The sequence below is a fragment of the Globicephala melas genome, chromosome 1 (genome assembly GCF_963455315.2).
Source record: "Globicephala melas chromosome 1, mGloMel1.2, whole genome shotgun sequence".
Taxonomy (NCBI): domain Eukaryota; kingdom Metazoa; phylum Chordata; class Mammalia; order Artiodactyla; family Delphinidae; genus Globicephala; species Globicephala melas.
In genome coordinates, this window is record NC_083314.1 from 119,561,945 (window position 1) to 119,582,129 (window position 20,185).

At 37.3% G+C, this 20,185-nt stretch overlaps 1 protein-coding gene across 1 annotated transcript in view; it reads right to left on the reverse strand.

The window, feature by feature from the left end:
* Nucleotides 1–5,732: 5,732 nt before the first annotated feature.
* PTGFR (prostaglandin F receptor) overlaps nt 5,733–20,185 on the reverse strand; it is a 57,861-nt gene continuing 43,408 nt past the window's right edge. Inside the window, exon 3 of the mRNA XM_030866032.2 lies at nt 5,733–9,821. Coding sequence (XP_030721892.1) covers nt 9,531–9,821 — 291 coding nt within the window. The 3' untranslated portion in view covers nt 5,733–9,530. The remainder of the gene's footprint in view (nt 9,822–20,185) is intronic.

Genomic DNA, 20,185 nt, shown 5'->3' on the forward strand with positions numbered 1-20,185 from the left:
CCAGAAAGAGGGTAGGATCCACAAGAGCCTCAGCTAGATCATCTGGCAAATGCTACCTCATGGGAAATGCCATTGTTTCTTAAGGCATTACTGAAAGCATCACTAAATGACAATTTTAATATCTGCCCAACCACAATTTGGAAAGCAAATAGCTATGTAGTGCTTCTAACTTTAGCTTCTTTAATTCTCAGGACATTTTTAAGCTCTCTGTTTTGCCTGAGCATTGCTGTGAGGAAATCACTAATCTTATAAAACCAAAATCATAAAGTGATGACAAATGTCACAGTGTTCAGAAAACTATATCCAGTTGCTGTTTTCCACTCTTTTAATAGTCCAAGTTTTATAAATTAGTACATTTGGCACTGAGATTTCAGAATGATATATTTATTTAAAAAAGTAGCTACTTAAAACATTTTTATCTGTGTTTATGTTTGATATTCTTTGTAAGTCTCCCAGTAACCAATGACATATTATTCTTAAGAGGGAGAGGAACTTTCCTAGGTAGAACTGTGTTTTGAAAAAGCACAGCCTGGGCTTTTGCTTCTGTAGCTTTTTTCCCCTTTACCTTAGAAATACCATTTATTTGGAGTTGTATAAAAGACCTTGTATTTTAATGCCTTTAGCATGAGATTTTGTATTCAAGATTTTGTATTCAAGTATTTAGTTTTGGTCCATTTATTGTCTACTGTTATTCTGTTTGTTTTTTAATACAAACCACTCTAATAATTTACTTGACCCAAAAGTATTAGTGTTATATTTTATTTGGAAACTGAAAAGTCTCAGTACCCCTCTGGGAAGCCAAAAACTGACTGAAGATTTATTTTATCAGAGCAGGGAATTATTTTAAGATCATCTGGACTCAAGCAAGAGTGGAAAACACAAGGATCAAAAAAGATTATAAACACTGAAAGTGTGGGGAGGAAAATATAAAATTTATCCGAACAACCTTGTTAAAAGCTTTTGGTTAAAATTAAAAGGTAAGCAATATTTTTAGACTATGGGAATTTTGCCAGTCTACAACATAACACAAAAATTCCTTTGACACCAGTAAGAAATTTATAGGCATCTAAATCGTGGCCTCACTTAGGTCTGCTTTGTCTTTTTGTATACAATTTTTACTGTCAATCTATATTAGCCCATGTTCTTCTAGCCACTTTCTGGATAGTTCTTACATTTTTCAGGTCAAATTTGTTTGGGCTTGGAGCAAAAAATGTGTTTAGGAAAATAATTAAAATGCCAGTACTAAAACAGTGGTACAGTTTTGCACTGTCAAAAAGCTTCATGGTTCTTTGTATGTTTCATATCATGCCATCTGTGGCTGGTTAGCCTAGTTGATTAGGCCAGTGGTTCTCAAAGTGTGTTCCTCAGACCAGCATTGCCTAGGGACAGTCCCTTGGGATCTTGTTAAAAATGTAAATTCAGTGGTTCCTCCCAAGACCTACTGAATCACTCCCTGGGATGGGGCCTGGCAATCTGATTTAGCAAGACCTCCATGTAAAAGAGATGGATACTAACATTTGAGAACCACTGGATAATAAACCTGAGGTAAGACTCAACTCTTGTATGGTCCATCTACCATAACTTTATCTTAATGTCTCAGACTATACTCTTGTTATGGGCTGAATTGTGTCCCTCCGAAATGCATATGTTGAAGTCCTAGTTCCCCAGTCCCTCAGAATGTGGCTGAATTTAGAGATAGGGTGGTTAAAGAGGGTCATTAAGGTTAAATGAGAACTCTAAGGTGGGCCCTAATCCAATATTACAGGTGTCCTCATCAGAAGAGGATATTAGACACAGACAAAAGACCATGTGAAGATAAAGGGAAAAGAAAGCCATCTACAAGGCAGGGAGAAAGGCCTTAGTAGAAATCAACCCAACTGACACCTTGAGCTCAGACTTCTACCTTCCAGAAATGTGAAAAAATAAATTTCTGTTGTTTAAGCCACCCAGTCTGTGGTCCTTTGTTATAACAGCCCCAGCAAAATAATACACCTCCTCATTAACCCGCTTAACCTTAAGCTGGAAACTGTTGATGGTCACAGAAAGCATATGGCAAACAGGAAAAATGGCAGTACATAAAATTGTATTCTTTTCTGGAAAAACAATTGAAAGGCTGAGTCCTAGTAGTGATAGGTCTTAGTGGTATTGTTGAATACAAAATGTAGTATTACTTTTGTGTGGTTTAGACAACTGTTTTCCATCCTGAGTTAATAATAGAGGCCAGATGGGCTGAGTGCAATATTTCAAAAAGCCTAATAGAAATCTACCCAAGATAAGACTTCAAGAATATAACTTAAAAAAAAATTCTGAAATTGCTAGCATGATGTTGGATCTATTGGTTATACATCTGGGATTTAAAAAGGAAAGTTAGATACCCATCTCACATGACATAAAAATATAAATTCCATGAAAACTACACAATTTAAAGATAAAAAACAAAACTTGAATTGTAGAAAATGACATAGGGGGATATATTTATAACCTTTGAGGACAGAAGGACTTTCTAAACAAGAAACAAAAGAAGGAATCCATAAAAGGTTAGTTCTACCTAAGTAAAAATGTAAAATTCTTATATAGTGAAAGACACCTTCAATGCAGAAGAAAATGGAAGCCTGGTACAAAAGTATTTGTAACATATATCAAAAAGTATTAATAACTGCTATGGACTGAATTGTGTCTGCCCACCCCACAAAATTCCTATGTTTAAGCCCTATCCCCCAATGTAATGGTATTTGGAGATGGGGCCTTTGGGAGGTAATTAGGTTTTGATGAGGTCACGAAGGCAAGGTCTTCATAATGGGATTAGTGCCCTTATAAGAAGAGACCAGACAGCAGTTTGTTCTCTCTCTCTCTCTCTCTCTTTCTGCCATGTAAGGATACAGAAAGAAGATGGCTAGGAAGAGAGCCCTCACCAGTTATCTAACTGACTGACACCTTAATCTTGGGCTTCTCAGCCTCCAGAACTGTGAGAAATAAATTTCTGTTGTTTAAGTCATCCAGTCCATGGTACTTCATTAGACCAGCCCAAGCTGACAAAGATAATATCCTTAATATACACAGTCTTCCCGTAAGTCAAGAGGAAAAAATGAGTGTATTAAAAATAGATAAAGGTCAGGAACAGGAAATTTATAGAGGAAGCACAAATGACTAATAAATGTATGAAAACATGCTCATCTTCATTAGCAAAGTGAAATGCAAGTAACCTAAAGGATGACTTAAATATGCTTTATTTTTGCCAATAAGACTGGTGACTTTATTGTCATGAAAAGGTTGCTGGAGGGCTTCCCTGGTGGCGCAGTGGTTGAGAGACCGCCTGCCGATACAGGGGACTCGGGTTCGTGCCCCAGTCCGGGAAGATCCCACATGCCGCGGAGCGGCTGGGCCCGTGAGCCATGGCCACTGAGCCTGTGCTCTGCAACAGGAGAGGCTACAGCAGTGAGAGGCCCGCGTATCGCAAAAAAAAAAAAAAAAAAAGATTGCTGGAATACACGGTAGGTGATGTGGTGATGTCAGGAATAGGGCATCTTCTTTTAGAAGAGAATGGCTGTACACACTGCACAATTTAGCAATGCATATAAACACTGAAAATGAGCATGTCTTAAGCCAGCAATTCCACAACATACACACACACAAAGTATAAAGGTATGCATATCAAAATAGCATTATTTAAAAAAGGGAAATAACTGGAAACAAAAACAACTCTCCTTCAATAGGAAAATTGTTTCTTTAAGTTATGGCACATTTATATTATATAATACTATTTAGCTTTTAAAGAAGAGTATTCTGAATATATTGACATGGACAATTGAAATTAAGAAGTGCAGAACACAATAGGTGTCTCATATGATCTCATTTTTTAAAGCTAAGATGATGTTGGTGTGTACTAGTGTTGAATTGCCTCCTTTAACATGGGAAAGGTAGCACTGTAACGGCAGGATGCACTTTGTTAATTTGGAGTTTACCAATCAGACATTAAAAATAATTCAAATGAAATTAAATACAAAACTCTAAGACTGAGTTTACATCCTAAGTAAAATTGTAAAGGGCACTTCAAATCCAAAATATAGTTCCTTTAGATTTCAATAATTCTACCTTTCCTTTTTATGAATAAGATGTGTATAAAACAGTATTTTCATTATTCTTTCACAAACTAGATGATTAACTAAAAAGTATACTTCAACAAATATGAGATTTTTGATAATGTAAAAACCTTCCAACTACTTTTTCATAATTGCATATCATATCCTTATCATATTACTTTCAGTTGATATTTTTGCAGGGCAGAAAGACAGTTCTGCCAGAAATTCTTTGCAATAACTTCCTACAGAATCTTTGAACAGGACACTTGGTGTATATGAACTTACATCTAAAGATTCCTAAGGTTTAAATTTAGCCAAGTTTCTGATTCATTTCTTATACTGTCATGTTTGGGTTCAAAATGAAGAGACTTGGAGAAAAAGAAAAGAAATGTAGTTTAATCTTGTTCTAGTGCTATTATACTACTTTGGGTTTTCTGACAGTTCAATAAAATTCAATGGCAAAGAGTATATCAAGGTATCAAGATATTCAATTATAAGGAGACTGAAAATGCAAAGGCAAAAATAAATTTCAAATATCCTCATTTATTAAAAAAGCAACTATTTCAGACAGTGTTGCAACTAAGCTATTCTTAGGCATTGTACAGAAAGGTCCCACTCCCTGCATTTTTAAGAACCAAGTTTTTCACTTTTTATTCTATGGTGTTTTTTTGTTTTTGTCATCTAAAATTTCTATTAATTTCAAAAAGCTTGTGGAATATATAATAGCATTCATTCTGTCTTATCTTTATAGATTACAAGATTCTTAGGTGAATGAGACCTAAATGTTTTTAATCCCATGACGTTTCTAAATTAAAAAAAAAATTTTTAAACCTGGTTCCAGTTTGAATGCCGTTAGAAAGGCAATAATGAAAAAAAATTACCTAATGTGGAAATCACTAGTGCTATCTACCAATTATTTTCAGTTCTCCTCCTGGACATTTTATAGTATTGCATTTACCTGCCCCGCTTGAAGTTAGTGGGGCCATATTACTTGCTTTGGCCAGAAATGTGTGAGCAAAAGTAATATGTATCACCTCCAGGTGTAAACTCTAAGAGCTAGTGCATGATTCACCAGGCTGTTGTTCCCTTTAGCACTGCAGACAACAACATATAAGATGATGGCTGCTTTGTCCCCTGAGGTCTCTGAGTGGTTACGGTAAGCAGAGCTCCCCTTCTGAGTGGACAGCATCCACAGGTGAGATACAAACCTTTCTGGGTTTATGGCACTGAGATTTGCGGATTGTTTGTTATCACACGTATACTTGGGCCACTGTGTTTTGGAAATGATCAGATTCCCATCAGAATTATGACCTACCTACATAAAATGAGGCACAGGTAAAAGAAAGAAAGCAGATGTCACAGAAGAGTGGACAGGAAAGGGATAGCAAAAGGTAATAATGGAAAACAAGCTGAAATTCTTCCCGTCTAATAGCAGGTAAAAATGGAAGTTTAGGTAGGTTCAAGAGTTCCAAGTTTTATATGATCTTCCTAAAAATAACCACTCTTGATAAACATCAGTCCAAGTTTATTTTTTTAAAAATCATTTGTTTAAAGTTTTAAACTAGTCAAAGCACTAAAATTACATGAGTTGCATACTGATGGAAGCCACAAAATACACATATCACTCTTTACTCTCATACAATCCAACAAGTATGAAGAGAACAAAATACATTTATTCACATAACACATTTCATCTGCTGTTAAAATATGTCAATAACAAGTTGAAGTCCAACACTATTCTTTACCAGGTGGTAAAATATTCTGACCTCCAGATGAAGAAGCAGGAAAATGTACACTCCCATCCTTTATATTCTCACCTTAGACAATGAATTTAGAGCAATAATGGTGATATAGGTGATGCTAGCAATAAGTTTCACAAAAAGTTCACACTTTATTTATTTAACAAATAATTTTATTTGGATTCTAAACTCAGATTAGCACAAAACTGAAGTAAGTTTTTCATTTTAAGACTGAAAATGATCAAAGAAGACCATCTGTTTTACAAGACAGATATATCTGTGTATATATGTGTGTGTGTGTGTGTGTGTGTGTGTTAACTTTTAAGTATTTTCCACTTCAGCAATACAGATAGTTAGAAGCAACTTTCTACCTTTAGAAAAAATGTTTAAAGAACATATTTCTCTCACCTAGTTAAAATCCATCAGCAAACAATCTGATGTTTTGGGGATACACTTACAGCTAATTGTGAATCAGTGTTATCTGTCTCTGCATTCACAAGCATAAAAACCCATGTGTTGTTGGGGGTTTTTTGGTCTCATTTTTTTTTAAGTTCGCTAACATCAGAAAAAGTCTGCTATTTTCAAGTAATTTGCCTAGAGTAATATAATTCCCCAGAAATAATTTGATCAAACTGCATGTGAAGTTGCCTAGCTACTACTTTATCCAATGAGAAGGGAAATTCAGTTACTCTGATGGTCTAATGATAAATTTTAAAATAGAGTGTAAAACTTCAAAACTGGTAAATGTGCTGAACACTATTTACTTCCAGTACTTTGAACAAATATATGAAAGTTATTGGTAGATGCTCCATTTATTATTTCGTATACAATAAATTGTCAAACTACACTGAAATACATATAATAACAGAAATAAAATTCTGAAGTCAGATATGCATATTGTTGTGTTCACTTTATTTCATTTTCTGTGGACAAAAAAAGCCTAACACAATGTAAACACACATATTCTTTGACTAATTTTTTTTTCAATTTTTGGTGTTTATTTTTTGAGTTTAACAGCATCATAAAACCAATTTAGTTACCCTAAACCTATGCTCAGATATTAGAGATAACCCTTCCAGGTTATGCAGAGAATGACCACCCTGTCACTCCCCAAAATCTTGCATGCTAAGCTCATACTCTCCCACACATGGGCATGTCACAATATCTCCTCAATGCAGACACACATGGCCAGAATGACATAATGGCCAACGGTCATGATATAGAGCAACAATTCTGTCATTTGAGTAGAAGCCACAAGGAGAAGAGGCCTAAAACTCTGAATGAGGGTTTCTCCTCCACATCTCTCCCAGATCAGGCTCTATGGGAGTGTTCGCTGCAGCATGCTACCCAGCCTGAGGAGAAAGGATGGAGCTTTGGTTCCTTGTGCCTCATCTCACAAAACACCAACACTCTCTCAAGCAACTGTAGGAAATACATATCTCCTCTAAACCATCTGCAAGTTCTTTTAGTCTTTAAGTGCTCCTAAAACACATGAGAACATTTATGTAATACAACAACGATAACAAACTGCAATGGCTTTTTTTAAAGTATATACACTGAAGATATATATATATATATATATATATATATATATCTTCTTAAAATAACCAGTATGTAATTGCCAGTTTAAAAATGCACAAAAACTTTGCACATCCATGCTCATTTGCACCAAGAAATTCTTTCCAGTTTTGGCAAGTATCAAGCACCTACTCAGTACTCTATATATGAGAATGACCTGCATTTGTATGATTCATCATTTACTGGTCATAAACTAAGAATATCATATGCCAGTGTGTATATGTATGTTGCCGTACTTTAAATTCATTGGGAAAAAAGATAGTTGTCTTTAAATCTTCACTGAGACTGTTTGGTTTTTTTTTTTAAATTTATTTATTTATTTTTGGCTGCGTTGGATGTTCGTTGCTGTGCACGGGCCTTCTTTAGTTGTGGCGAGCGGGGGCTACTCTTCGTTGCGGTGCACAGGCTTCTCATTGCGGTGGCTTCTGTTCTTGCGGAGCACGGGCTCTAGGCGTGCGGACCTCAGCAGTTGTGGCACACAGGCTCAGTAGTTGTGGCGCACGGGCTTAGTTGCTCTGCAGCATGTGGGATCTTCCCGGACCAGGGCTTGAACCCATGTCCCCTGCATTGGCAGGCGGATTCTTAACCACTGCACCACCAGGGAAGCCCCAATTTCTTTTAATGTATTCATTAGAATTTACCAACAGTGACCAAAGTTAACAATAACTTCCAATGTAAATTACCAGTCAAAAGCAAAAATTTGTGAAAATAATAATTTAAGTCTAATTGAACTGCACAGATTTCCTAGAGAATCTAAAATCAGTCTCATGGGGAAGATTAATTTTAAAACAGACCCCAGTTAATGAAGGGACTCTTTCTACAGAAATGCATTTCCCTATTATAAAGCAGAACTAGCTACCCTATGCTGTGATAGACCCACGACATTTTGAATGATTACTAAAATTCTTTGGGCTAAGTTATACAAACAAGCAAAAATAAAGTTTAAAATATCACTGAGAAATTTGGGGAAAGATTTCAACCCTTGATCTCTTGGTTAGCCATTATAAGGGTCTCAAAATGCCTGCTAATTGCCAACCCTCTCCTCGGCACTGGTAGCACAGGCTTTAGAAGATGCCACATTACAGATTTAAGGAGCCCTCTTCAACTGAAATTTCTGATGTTCTTTGTGTGTGTGAGAGTGTGTGTGTGTGTATGTGTGTGTGTGTAAGTGGAAAGAACCACACTAGCTGCAGATGGTCTTTGAATATTATTCTCTAGAGGTTGTGTTTCTTTTGTTCCCTGACATAGAAATGACACTGTGTCAATGACTCTAAAAGTAAAGCGCATTTGCCAATGTTCTTTGCATCCATCACTTGGGGTTTAAGTTCTACTGGTTTGCATTATCCATGGCAGAGCTTCTTAGGAACTGCTATAATGCATGTCACCTATACACGTGCTCACAGAGCCTTTGTTTCTCTAAAAATTATTGACTATACACTAGAATTTTCAGAGGAAATGGTGATTACTTGAAAACTATGACTTAACAAGAATATCTTCAAACAACACTTGACCTCCATAATAATAAATGCAAGCAGTCATATCTGTCAAATATAACAAGGATAGGCTCATTCTAAACAGGCTCACAAGATCAGGCAAACTGACTGCCACACGTCACGTACGTGGAAGTCATTATAAAAAGCCACAACGAATCCACTGTGACATGACAACACACTAATTGAGGCTACATAATCTGGGGTAAAACAGACCAGATCAAAAGAGGGCACTCCGCTTCACTGTGCCTAGTCTATAAGGAACTGCTATAGAGCAGTGACACCCCCAAACAGCCATTTCACTGCACAGGTAGTAGGCCAAGTAAATGCTACAGGCTTCAAGAGAGTTACTTGTTCCAAAAGCGTCAATAACACAGATAAGCCCAAAATTGTTTTCAGTTTGACTCCTGTGGCATTAGTTCATCATGTTTACCTCCAGTTGACAAAAACATGTGAAAATGCACAATTATACAGTTAATTTAACAAATTTCAAAAGCCAAATCTGATAAAAGTGCCCCCCCAGACTATCTGGCTGAGGGTTGATTTTTCCAGTTAGGCTTTCTGTATTCATACATTAACTGAAATATTGCCAAAACTTTCCTTAATTTGGTCCTAGACCTACACTGATTGACCATCCTAGTGAACTAGGTGCTTGTTTGCTGAGTTACTTTCTCTGTAACTGGGGACTCAGAAATAGCAGCAACCTTTAAGGAATTTTTAATGGAGCTGAGCTCCCAAACATGCAAGCTGATGATATGTACTCCACAGCAGCGTCTGGTAAATGTGTAGAGACTCTTAAGGACAGCCTTCCGTAGAAGAATATACACCCAGGGGTCTAAGATTTGATTCCATGTTGCCATTCGAAGAGTAAAAAGGGTTCTTTCACAGGCACCCATAAAATCTTGCCTATTCATTCCAATGCTGGCCATTGTCACCTGCAAAACAAAATACGGAAATCAGCTGAGAGATATTTTCTCAGTCCTATAGTTTTGTTTTGTTTCTTAACATCTTTATTGGAGTATAATTTCTTTACATTGTTGTTTTAGTTGCTGCTGTATACAGTGAATCAGCTCTGCGTATACGTATATTCCCATATCCCCTCCCTCTTGCGTCTCCCTCCCACCCTCCCTATCCCACCCCTCTAGGTGGTCACAAAGCTCAGTCCTATAGTTTTTTAACTGAACAAACTGCTTTATGCTATTCATTTCACTTTCCACAAAGTGATGTTATTTTGCAAAATACTGAGAAAAAGAAATGAACAGTCACAGAAACATTGATGTAGACATCTGAATCCTTTGAATTCAAACTGACATCAGAACTACAAAAATGATAACTTATCTGGCAAGTCAAATGTGCACAAATAGAATGACCCAAGAGAGGACAAACACTGATCCTAGCAACAGACCTTCTCTTACTTCTGGGAAGAGAAAATTCAAAGCCAACACATATTTGTAAATTTCAATGAAAAAACTAAAGTTTATTTATGCAAATAAAGTATAGATAAGCTAAAGTTTGGATAAACTATAGAGTTTTAAAAAAATTATTTAGCGCATCTGATACTAATTTGCACATGGTATGTTATATTGTTCTGGAATGTTACTTTTAAAATTTTCTGCTTGGTGACTACAATGATACTAATGTCTTCTCTTTCATATTCCCTTTCCTTCATCTCTTACCCTAGCCTTAACTTGGCTAAAATATTCCAAAATGCAATGGGATTTCCTCAGGGCTTTGAGGAAGTGAGTTCCCCTCTTCATTACCATTGAGACTTAACGATAACAATGTAGATTTTGGTCTCATGTGTCCATTTCCTGACCACTCATAATGTTAAAGAGATCATTTTGTAGAATAAGTTCCATAAATGATCCCAGCTATAGGTTAGAACTGGTCTAATCACTGAGCCCAGCTTTAACTTCTAAATGAACAACTGCAGAGCAAACAAGATATCTTTGAAAACACCTAGGATATAAAAACAAATAACAAATAAATGAACAAAAGGTAAAACTGAAAACTTAAGGGAGACTTAGATTATTATGCCACCAGGATTAAGAGAAGATGTAAAAGCCTAAAACCCAAATGAAAAGAAAATCAAGTCTTCTTGGTCTTCCTGATGGGTCATTATCAAGAAGAAATATCTTAATTTGGCCTTGTGATACTGATGGTTGAAGGAAAAATGTCCCTTACCAAAACCTTCATTATCTACACAACAAAGTAGAAACTCCTTAATTGCCTTCTTGATGATGCATCTGAAATCCTCCTCTAAACCTCATCTCTCCTGCCAACACCCCCTGCTCCAACTGCTGTAAAGGCCTCATCTGTCCCAAATGCACCATTCCCTTCTGAACTTTGGCTTGTGTAAGTCTCTTCATTTTGAACTTCTACTCCCCCTTTCTCTGCCTGACAAACTCCTACCCATCCTTCAAACCCCATGTCAAAATGGGCTCACCTCCATGAAACTTTCCCCAACTTCACCGAGATGAATTAGCAAGTTGTGCTGCCCCAGCACCCTGTCTGTACCCAGTTGTATCACTTGCCACACTGCCTGATAATTATGTATTATCCTGTATATCTATGATCATCTCTTCTTTTTATTTTTATTTCTAATATCTGGTACAAAGCTGATACCTAAGATGTTCTTAGTAAGTGCTGAAATGAATAAAATTATATTATTTTTTATTTATTGAGGCTGTTTCTAGAAGCACAGCAGCTAGTCATCAGAGAAACATCTGCTCGTCCATCACAGAGGTCTAATATTGTGAGGCTTAGAATACTTCTAAAAGTTTTAACACAACACCATCCACTAGTAAAGGATTCCAAGGTGGTTTGTTGCCACTAAAAGGAACAAGATCTTGCAGTCCACACAGATTCTTTGGGAAATGGTTCTTTCCTTTATGGGTCTTTTTGTAGGGGAAAAATGTATCAAAGTATCAAAAATGTATCAAACACAGAGAAAATTAGTCCCCATACAATAGTACCTGGGTCAGGTCCAGAGTCCTATATCCCTGCTCCCCAAGTTAGCCAGCGGGATTGAAGAAGTAAGCCTATATGAGCCCTGTTTGTCTCAGAAGAAAGCAGCGCGAAGCCCCAATTGGCTATCGGATTGAGATATTGGGTTGGCCAAAAGTTCGTTCAGGTTCTCCATAACAACTTACAAGAAAACCTGAACAAACTTTTTGGCCAACCCAATATTTTCACTTCATGTTTTTTCTTTACCCATCAAATATGTGTTGATTATCTGCTATGTGTCAGGAAATGTGCTGGGCACTGAGGACACAGTGGCAAACAAAGCAGACATTTCCTGCCCTTATGGAACTTAAAATCTATTTGCTGAGTTTTGGGAGGGTTTTTTTGGTTCAAGAATGAAGGAATCAATCTTCCTCTTGCCTCATGAATATTAAGTGAATGCATTTCCTATTTATGACTAGGTGTGTTCCTGGAGATTTCAGAGCCCAGCCAAGACATGGCTCTGTGTAGTCGGGAACAAAGATGCTTGGTGCAATTGCATGGAACAGCTGGGCCTAGTTTAGAAACAACCTGAAACTAACACAACATTGTTAATCAACTATACTCCAATATAAAATAAAAATTAAAAAAAAAACCCACCTGAATTACATGACACACACTTCTCTGACTTGACTCTCCTCCCTCCCTGCAAGCAGCAGTGTGGTCACCAGCCGTGAAAAGCCATTGAGTCCTCTGCTGAGGGCAGCCAGTACCCAGGCTTCTCTCCAGAACACCAGGGCAGTGGCCAGGCACTCCCTCTCTCTCCCTCCCTTGACCCCCAGCCCCAACCTGGAAGAGAGGTTGCTTTAGGGCCTAGCTTGGGAGAAGCACCAACCACTTACCCACCAGTAAAGATGTGGGTGGAGTATTCATGTAAAAGAAAGATCATAGTATATTGTTGACAATAGTATATTATTGAAAATTCAGGACAACCAAGTATGCAACAAAGGATAAATTATGGTAATTTCATGTAATGGGAAAAAGTGAAAGCATTGATGTTTGTGATTCAGTCTTAATTTTTTTTAAAGCAAGTTACCAAACTTCACCCTATGGCATGTGCGGCATCTTAGTTCCCCAGCCAGAGATCGAAGCCATGCCCCCTGCAGTGGAAGCAGAGTCTTAACCACTGGACTGCCAGGGAAGTCCCGCAAGTTACCAAACTGTATTCACTGTATGATCCCAATTTAAAAAAAAATAATAATTTTGTGCACGCATAGAAAAGAAAACCTGGAGTGTACTTCAATATTTTCCTTTGTTAACTCCAGATAGTAGAACTACAGAGGATTTTGATTTTTGTTAGACATAATGCTATTGCACAGTTAATAGCCTACCGTATAGTGTAAATATAATTTTGTATGCCTTGGGAAACCATAATTTCATGACTCGTTTTATTGCGATATTCAGCTTATTGCAGTGGTCTGGAACCGAACTCACAATATCTCCAAGTTAAGCCTGTACTATGGTACTAAAGAATCAGAGCTATTGTTAATCATTTATGAATGTCTATGTGTATGTGAGAGAGGTGCTGCAGAATTGCTGGGGAATTTCAGCCCTGATAAGCCTGGTAGAAGGTTGGGAGTTGGGGTAAGAACAGGAATGTCTACCATTTTCCCTAGGCTCCATCAACAGTCACCTCACAAGCCCTGAAAGCATTCTTCTCCAGCCAGCCCACCGGAACTTGGATTTCAGAGAGCCATGCACAGATTCTCATCACACACGCAGCCTTTCATCTAGTTTCCAAGAGCTACCTGACATGTAACTATTATGTGTTATTTTCTAAAATATCTTCCATTGGACCTTGGCAGGTTACAGTTGGTCATCTTTGTTTATGATTAGAATTCTAACTGAGAAGTGGAAAGGCCAAATATTTGGATACTCTATGAAAAAATAAATGAATTAACCTGATACTTCTCAAGACAATAGAGAAATAATGAAATCAAAGACGTGTATGGGCCAGAGTGTTTATGTTCATTGCTAGCTGCTAAGAGCAAAACAGGTGTTAAAATAAAATCTCCATTTATTTGGGCCCCATAGTACAAATATCAACTGTTAAGGTCACCAAATTAATGAATCTACCAGGCTACTTTACTCACAGATAATAGAGCTCATGGTCACTAAAGTTTTATTCTGGAAGTTACTCCATCATCCCCTACCCTAAGTCTGTGTATTTGTTGACTGGTATCAGCACTCCAGTGGCTGCTCACAATTAAAAGCAATGGTAAATTCAAGAATTATACTTCTGTTCCTTTGAGTAATCACGAAAGTAAATCAAGCCAGCAGTGAGTAGTCTGAGTGTCTACTATGTCCAGGCCTTGTGGTAGATGCTAGTGATGCAAAGAACAATAATTAGAGAAATCCCAACATATGATATATTTTGCTTCTTTATCTAGTTTTTACTTCTGTCTCTGCCACTAAAGTATCATCTTTTAGGCATGTATTTTTATCTGGTTCTCTGCTGTATCCCCAGCACCTGGCATAGAGTAGGGCAGGTCAGTATTTTTTGAATGAATTAAATGAATGAAGTCCCTATGATGAGAGACTGACAAGAAAGCAAACAGTTATCATTTGTAAGTAATATAATAAAGACATATAAAGGGTACCGTAGGCAGAGCTATTTGCTGGTACATGATCACAGATGCAGTAATTAAAATAATGAGTTTTGCAATTTTTCTAGTACATCAAAACTTCATTTACTCAGACTTCACTAATTTTGAATTTTGTTTCTGCTAGAGTTTGTATTTCTCCTTGGCACCATTTTTTAAGGAAATTTAAATGAATACATAATCAAAAAACCATTTCTGGTAGAATGTCCAACTTCTTTAGATACAAAGCCATTTTCTAGCATTTTATTAACATCTATTTTCATATGAACAATGTCTATGACAACTATACATGGTTCTCATCTAGTCACTAAAGCAGGTATTTTCACACATAGCTTTCATTTTTTTTTTTTTTTTTTTTTGCTGTATGCAGGCCTCTCACTGTTGTGGCCTCTCCCATTACGGAGCACAGGCTCCGGACGCACAGGCTCAGCAGCCATGGCTCATGGGCCCAGCCGCTCTGCAGCATGTGGGATCTTCCCAGACCAGGGCATGAACCCGTTTCCCCTGCATCGGCAGGTGGACTCTCAACCACTGCGCCACCAGGGAAGCCCCTCACACATAGCTTTCTTATTCCAAGAAGCAGACCATTCCTTTCCTCCTTTCTGTCATCATAAAAGACTTAGTTCAGGGACACTTTCTTTGGGGACTGAAAGCATACACAGAAGTACAGTTCACTGATTAGCAAGTTATTGTCCCTTATAGCATGGTCATCCAGAGACTGATCTATAGGGTTGGCACTTGAATAACCACAGAGATGGGGGCTAATTGTGATTATGCGATTACAATCCAGTCTTACCAGATGATGACAATGGTCCATCTGGAAGCTTTACCAAGGAACCATTTCATTACACCTCCAAGTTTGAGAAGTTCAATCTATGTGTTAATTTGGATAACTAGTGAGTAAAGAACCAAGTATAGATGAATGATTTTTAAATGTCACAGCACCTATGAGTATTGCAAATTAGAAATTTCATTTCATGTTCATTTAAATTGCCTTAATGGCAATTTTGGAAAAGGTACATTATATAAATCACTGAATCCATCTCAATACAACAGGTAACTTTTAGAGTTGAATGTATTTGTGGTGATTTAACTCTAGCATTTATTCTTAAAATAGAATATTTTATCTCTGCATCAGTGACTACAAGAACCTTGAGAAAAAAACTTACTCTAGTGTAACTCCCAAATAATAGATTTTTTTTAAGTAACAAATTGAAATATAGAGGCTCTAACAGGATATATCTTTCAACTATGAACTTTTCCCATACATGAATTTTATAAATTTCTACATTGTTGAATATAGAAGGTAATATTTCACTCATTTCCTATTTATTGAATACTCATTAAAATTAAGACAGTATTTGCACATGGTGAATGATTCAGAGATAAGTAAGACAGAAATATTATAGTGCAGGGAGAAACGGACAAAAACACGTGGTATTTCTTACACCACAACTCTAGAAGAGCTGTGAAATGTTGTCTATCCCTAAAGTATACATCAGTGCTGCAAAATACAAACACTTGTACAATAAAATTTTTTTTCTGTTTTATTTGTTGATAGAGGATTAACCAATGGTCCGATTGACAGCACATTTTTGTCTCTGCCTAAAGACATGGACAGTTACAAAGAAGTGAGAAAACAGGGCATGCTATATGAAGATAGCTCCCCCTAGAATGGGACTGTCCTAAACCATAATATTCTGTATGCATCTTTGCTGCTTCGTGCCGGCTGAGGAGATCAGGTGCAAAATGAAGAGAGGGAAAAATTTTCAACTGAACAGTGCATAGAGAAGAAAAAACATATAATACTTGAAAGAACAAAATATTAATCTTTCTAGAGAAGGTTCATTTGTAGAATCTGTGTATTTTCATTTTCTATTCCGGTATCTTCTCCGAGGCCTGCACTTTTTTTGAGTCTGTTTAGAGGGAAAATTTATGCCAGAACTCCTAGGAATAATCGTCCACATGGTCCCCTGCTGCTAGGCCTTACCAAAAAAAAAAACAACTTTTATATTTTTTTCTGACACTTTTCAAAGGAATAAAATACATTTATCCCAGAATACAAAATATAACAAAAATTTTAAATAAATAAAATGTTTTTATATATATATATATATATATATACACACACACACACACACATATACATATATATCACATGTGATTTCTTTAAGGAAAAAAATATAGGAAATGTGAAATGAATACAATCAAAAGATATGTTCTACAAACCAAATAGAGATTGTATTGAGCTACAATGAGAGAAACTTACTCATAAATGAATGAGAACAAACTATACAGTTAAGAGAACATCTTTACTACAACTGCAGACTCTATCATAGAACTGGACCACCATCAAAACACAGGCCAGGGCTTCCCTGGTGGCGCAGTGGTTGAGAGTCCGCCTGCCGATGCAGGGGACGCGGGTTCGTGCCCCGGTCTGGGAAGATTCCACATGCCGCGGAGCAGCTGGGCCCGTGAGCCATGGACGCTGAGCCTGCGTGTCCGGAGACTGTGCTCCGCAACAGGAGAGGCCACAGCAGTGAGAGGCCCGCGTACCGCAAAAAAAAAAAAAAAAAAAACACAGGCCAGCATCAGACCATAACAACTGGTCATCCTGGCAGTTATGGGATCCTAAATCATGGGAAAGGCAGAAAGTCTCCTGTAAACAAGAGCAACATGCTATGCCACCTATGAGTAAGAGATACAGCCACAAATAATAACAACTAAAATTAGAACTGAGTACTGCCCTGTGCTAGGAAAGCTCTTTTTATGTATTAGGTCAAATAAACCTCACAATGACCTTATGACATATGTACTATTGTTATCTACACTTTACAGATAAGGGAACTATGGTTCAATAAGATAAAGGACCAGTCCATGTTAATGTCAGGGCCTGAATGAAAGCATGTCCAGGGCTTGTCCTTCTAATTACTACACCAAACTGCCTAAGGGTCCTGCAATTTACTTGCTCAATATTCTTACCAAACTTCACTCAGTAGAGTAAACAAAGCTTCCTAGGGAGTGGGAGACACTGAGAGAGACACTTGCCTGAGGGAACAGAGCTCTCACCGCAACCAGGCCTAGAGAAGGCGGTCCGGGAATCTTCTGCTCCAGCCGACCTCTCCGTCCACCCTGAGGCAGTGGTGGGGATGGAAGAAGAAAGCGGGGCAGGATTGAAGCCCTGCTCCAGTTGTAAAAATGCCTGAAGGAGCCCTTCTCTTTTTCCCTTCAGATTAACACAGATATATCCAACTTACCCCTACGAGAGGCCAAGAATAAGGCAGAGGCCATAAAACAAGGTTTAGGATTGATGTCTCTGAGTCAGAGGGGTCCGAGGAACTATGCTAAAGTTTCTTGGCCCAAATCTAGTCATGAGCTACAGTAAATGATTATGTGATTTTGTGATCACTACCACTAAGACCTACGTTCATGTTTCAAAGAAAGCAAAAATATAATTTAATCCTGAGAGAAGGGAAAACAAAATGTGCTTCATTTATTATGTACACATGTACCTGTCTACATCACTTCACCTGAGAAGACAGAATCACAAAATCTTAGTGAACACAGGAAAGTTTCCTTTATCTAGTCCAGTCTTCTCCACAAAGCACAAATCCCTTGCAGGTGTCCTTAAGTAACTAGTGGGAAAGACTCAGCACTACTCATGAAAGAATCTCTGCCATTTTAACTGTGTGAGTTGTTGAACATTCTCTATTTTCACAAGCTAAAATTTATTCTATGTATCTTAATTTTTCCTCTCCGGAGCATCATGGAATAAGTGCACATGTTTAATGTCAGCCTTTCACATACTTTAAAGATAACGCTGGTCTTATATTTTCTTCATTTCTTCAACTGCTTCCCATACAACACAGTTTGCAAACTCCTGCTGTCTACCTCTTATACCCTAGTTTCATTCTTCCTTTTAAAAATTGCACTGGTCAGAAATAAAATTAACATTCTATAAATGGTCCAGTAAGTACAAAGCTCAACGGAACAGTCATTTCCTGTGATCTGGACAAACTACCTACCTGTGCTTCCAGGAGTATGTCAGCTAGTTTTTCCTTGGCATGCAGCCTATGAATGGATCCTAACTCCTAGCACATTATAGGAAATAAGCTTCTTAATAATTGTACTCTTAGTGAATATGTAGAGTAAGATAACCTTCACTTTTCCCTGCTTGTTTCCAAATTATTCACACTTAGATATATGAATGTATAAATATACATCAATATATTCATACATCTAAATATATGCAGAGTTAGAGTCACAGATTTATGACTCTGTCAGTGGATTTACTTCATGGTATAAACATCCAGTTCCAGAGCCTCATATGTCAAACCTGAGGCAGCACCAATGCATACGCTCTTTGATCCACTTTGATGATGTCCCTCAAACCCACATCCTGTTCCCTCTTCAGTGTCTTATCACTTAAAAAACAGAACATTATATTACAGGCTCCTAACTGGTCTTCCAGACTCAACTTTTTTACTTATTTATTTATCTTATTTCAACTTCTTTATTCTTTTATCAAATATTTCATAAATGCCAAAAACATGTCATTTTCCTGTCCTTCCCTCACTGGGAATGACGTATCCTTCTATCCTTCCTACCCCGTCTTCTCCAGGAAGCCTTCCCTAAGCTCTCTGTAGCTTGGTAATCTCTCATTCTAAATACGTTACCATCATGTTTGGCACCACTTCATGAGCGTTGACAGACATAGTATCAGCGTAATACGAAAAATATAATGAGATAATGTCAGTATATGTATAGTAGTCCTTCAATTATATTGTAAGTGTCTTGAGGATAGGAATGATGTCTTTCACTTTCTCAAATCCTTCTCCTCTACCTTACGCAGGACAATAGGGAAAAGACTCCCACAGCTTAGGTGAGAAAGACAAGAAGAAACAGGCAATTTCAAGAACAGAAGTTCAGAGATTTAAGCAGAAAGCAGGCCTGACAACCCCAGATCCAAGTCAAGGATTCAAAGTGAAAAACAACAGACATAAAAGAAAGCTTATGTGGACATGTGTTTCAACGAATGCCTCAGATATTTCAGACCATTAAGTTTTAGTCTGCCCAAAAGTGCTTATTTACTTAAAGAGACATGGTTAATTACACTGAGTTTTAAATATTTAACTTTTTTAAGGTTAGAAATCAAACATCTCCCCAGAAATCTTTCCTGTCCTTAGGGAAGGGTCATAGTCTCTGGTCAAAACTGAGAATGATATGGGAGGGTGAAGAGGACAGATGCAGATGCAGAGATTTCCACTGGCTAGATCCCAGAAGGATTTGGGAGCTTGGAAATGGGAGGCAGGGGGAATGGGTGCATTCAAGGTGCTACAACAGAGACTTCTCTGTCTTAGAGGTTAAAAAGCTTGTACTGATTATCATACTAAGTGAAGTAAGTCAGACAGAGAAAGACAAATATCATATGATAGCACTTATATGTATGTAAAAGATGATACAAAAGAACTTATTTACCAAACAGAAATAGAATCACAGACATAGAAAACAAACTTATAGTTATTAAAGGGGAAAAGGGGAGAGGGATAAATAGGGAATTTAGGATTAACAGATACACACTATACATAAAATAGATAAACAGCAAGGACCTACTGTATAGCACAAGGAGTTATATTCAATATCTCGTAATAACCTGTAATAGAGAAGAATCTGAAAAAAGAATATATATAAGA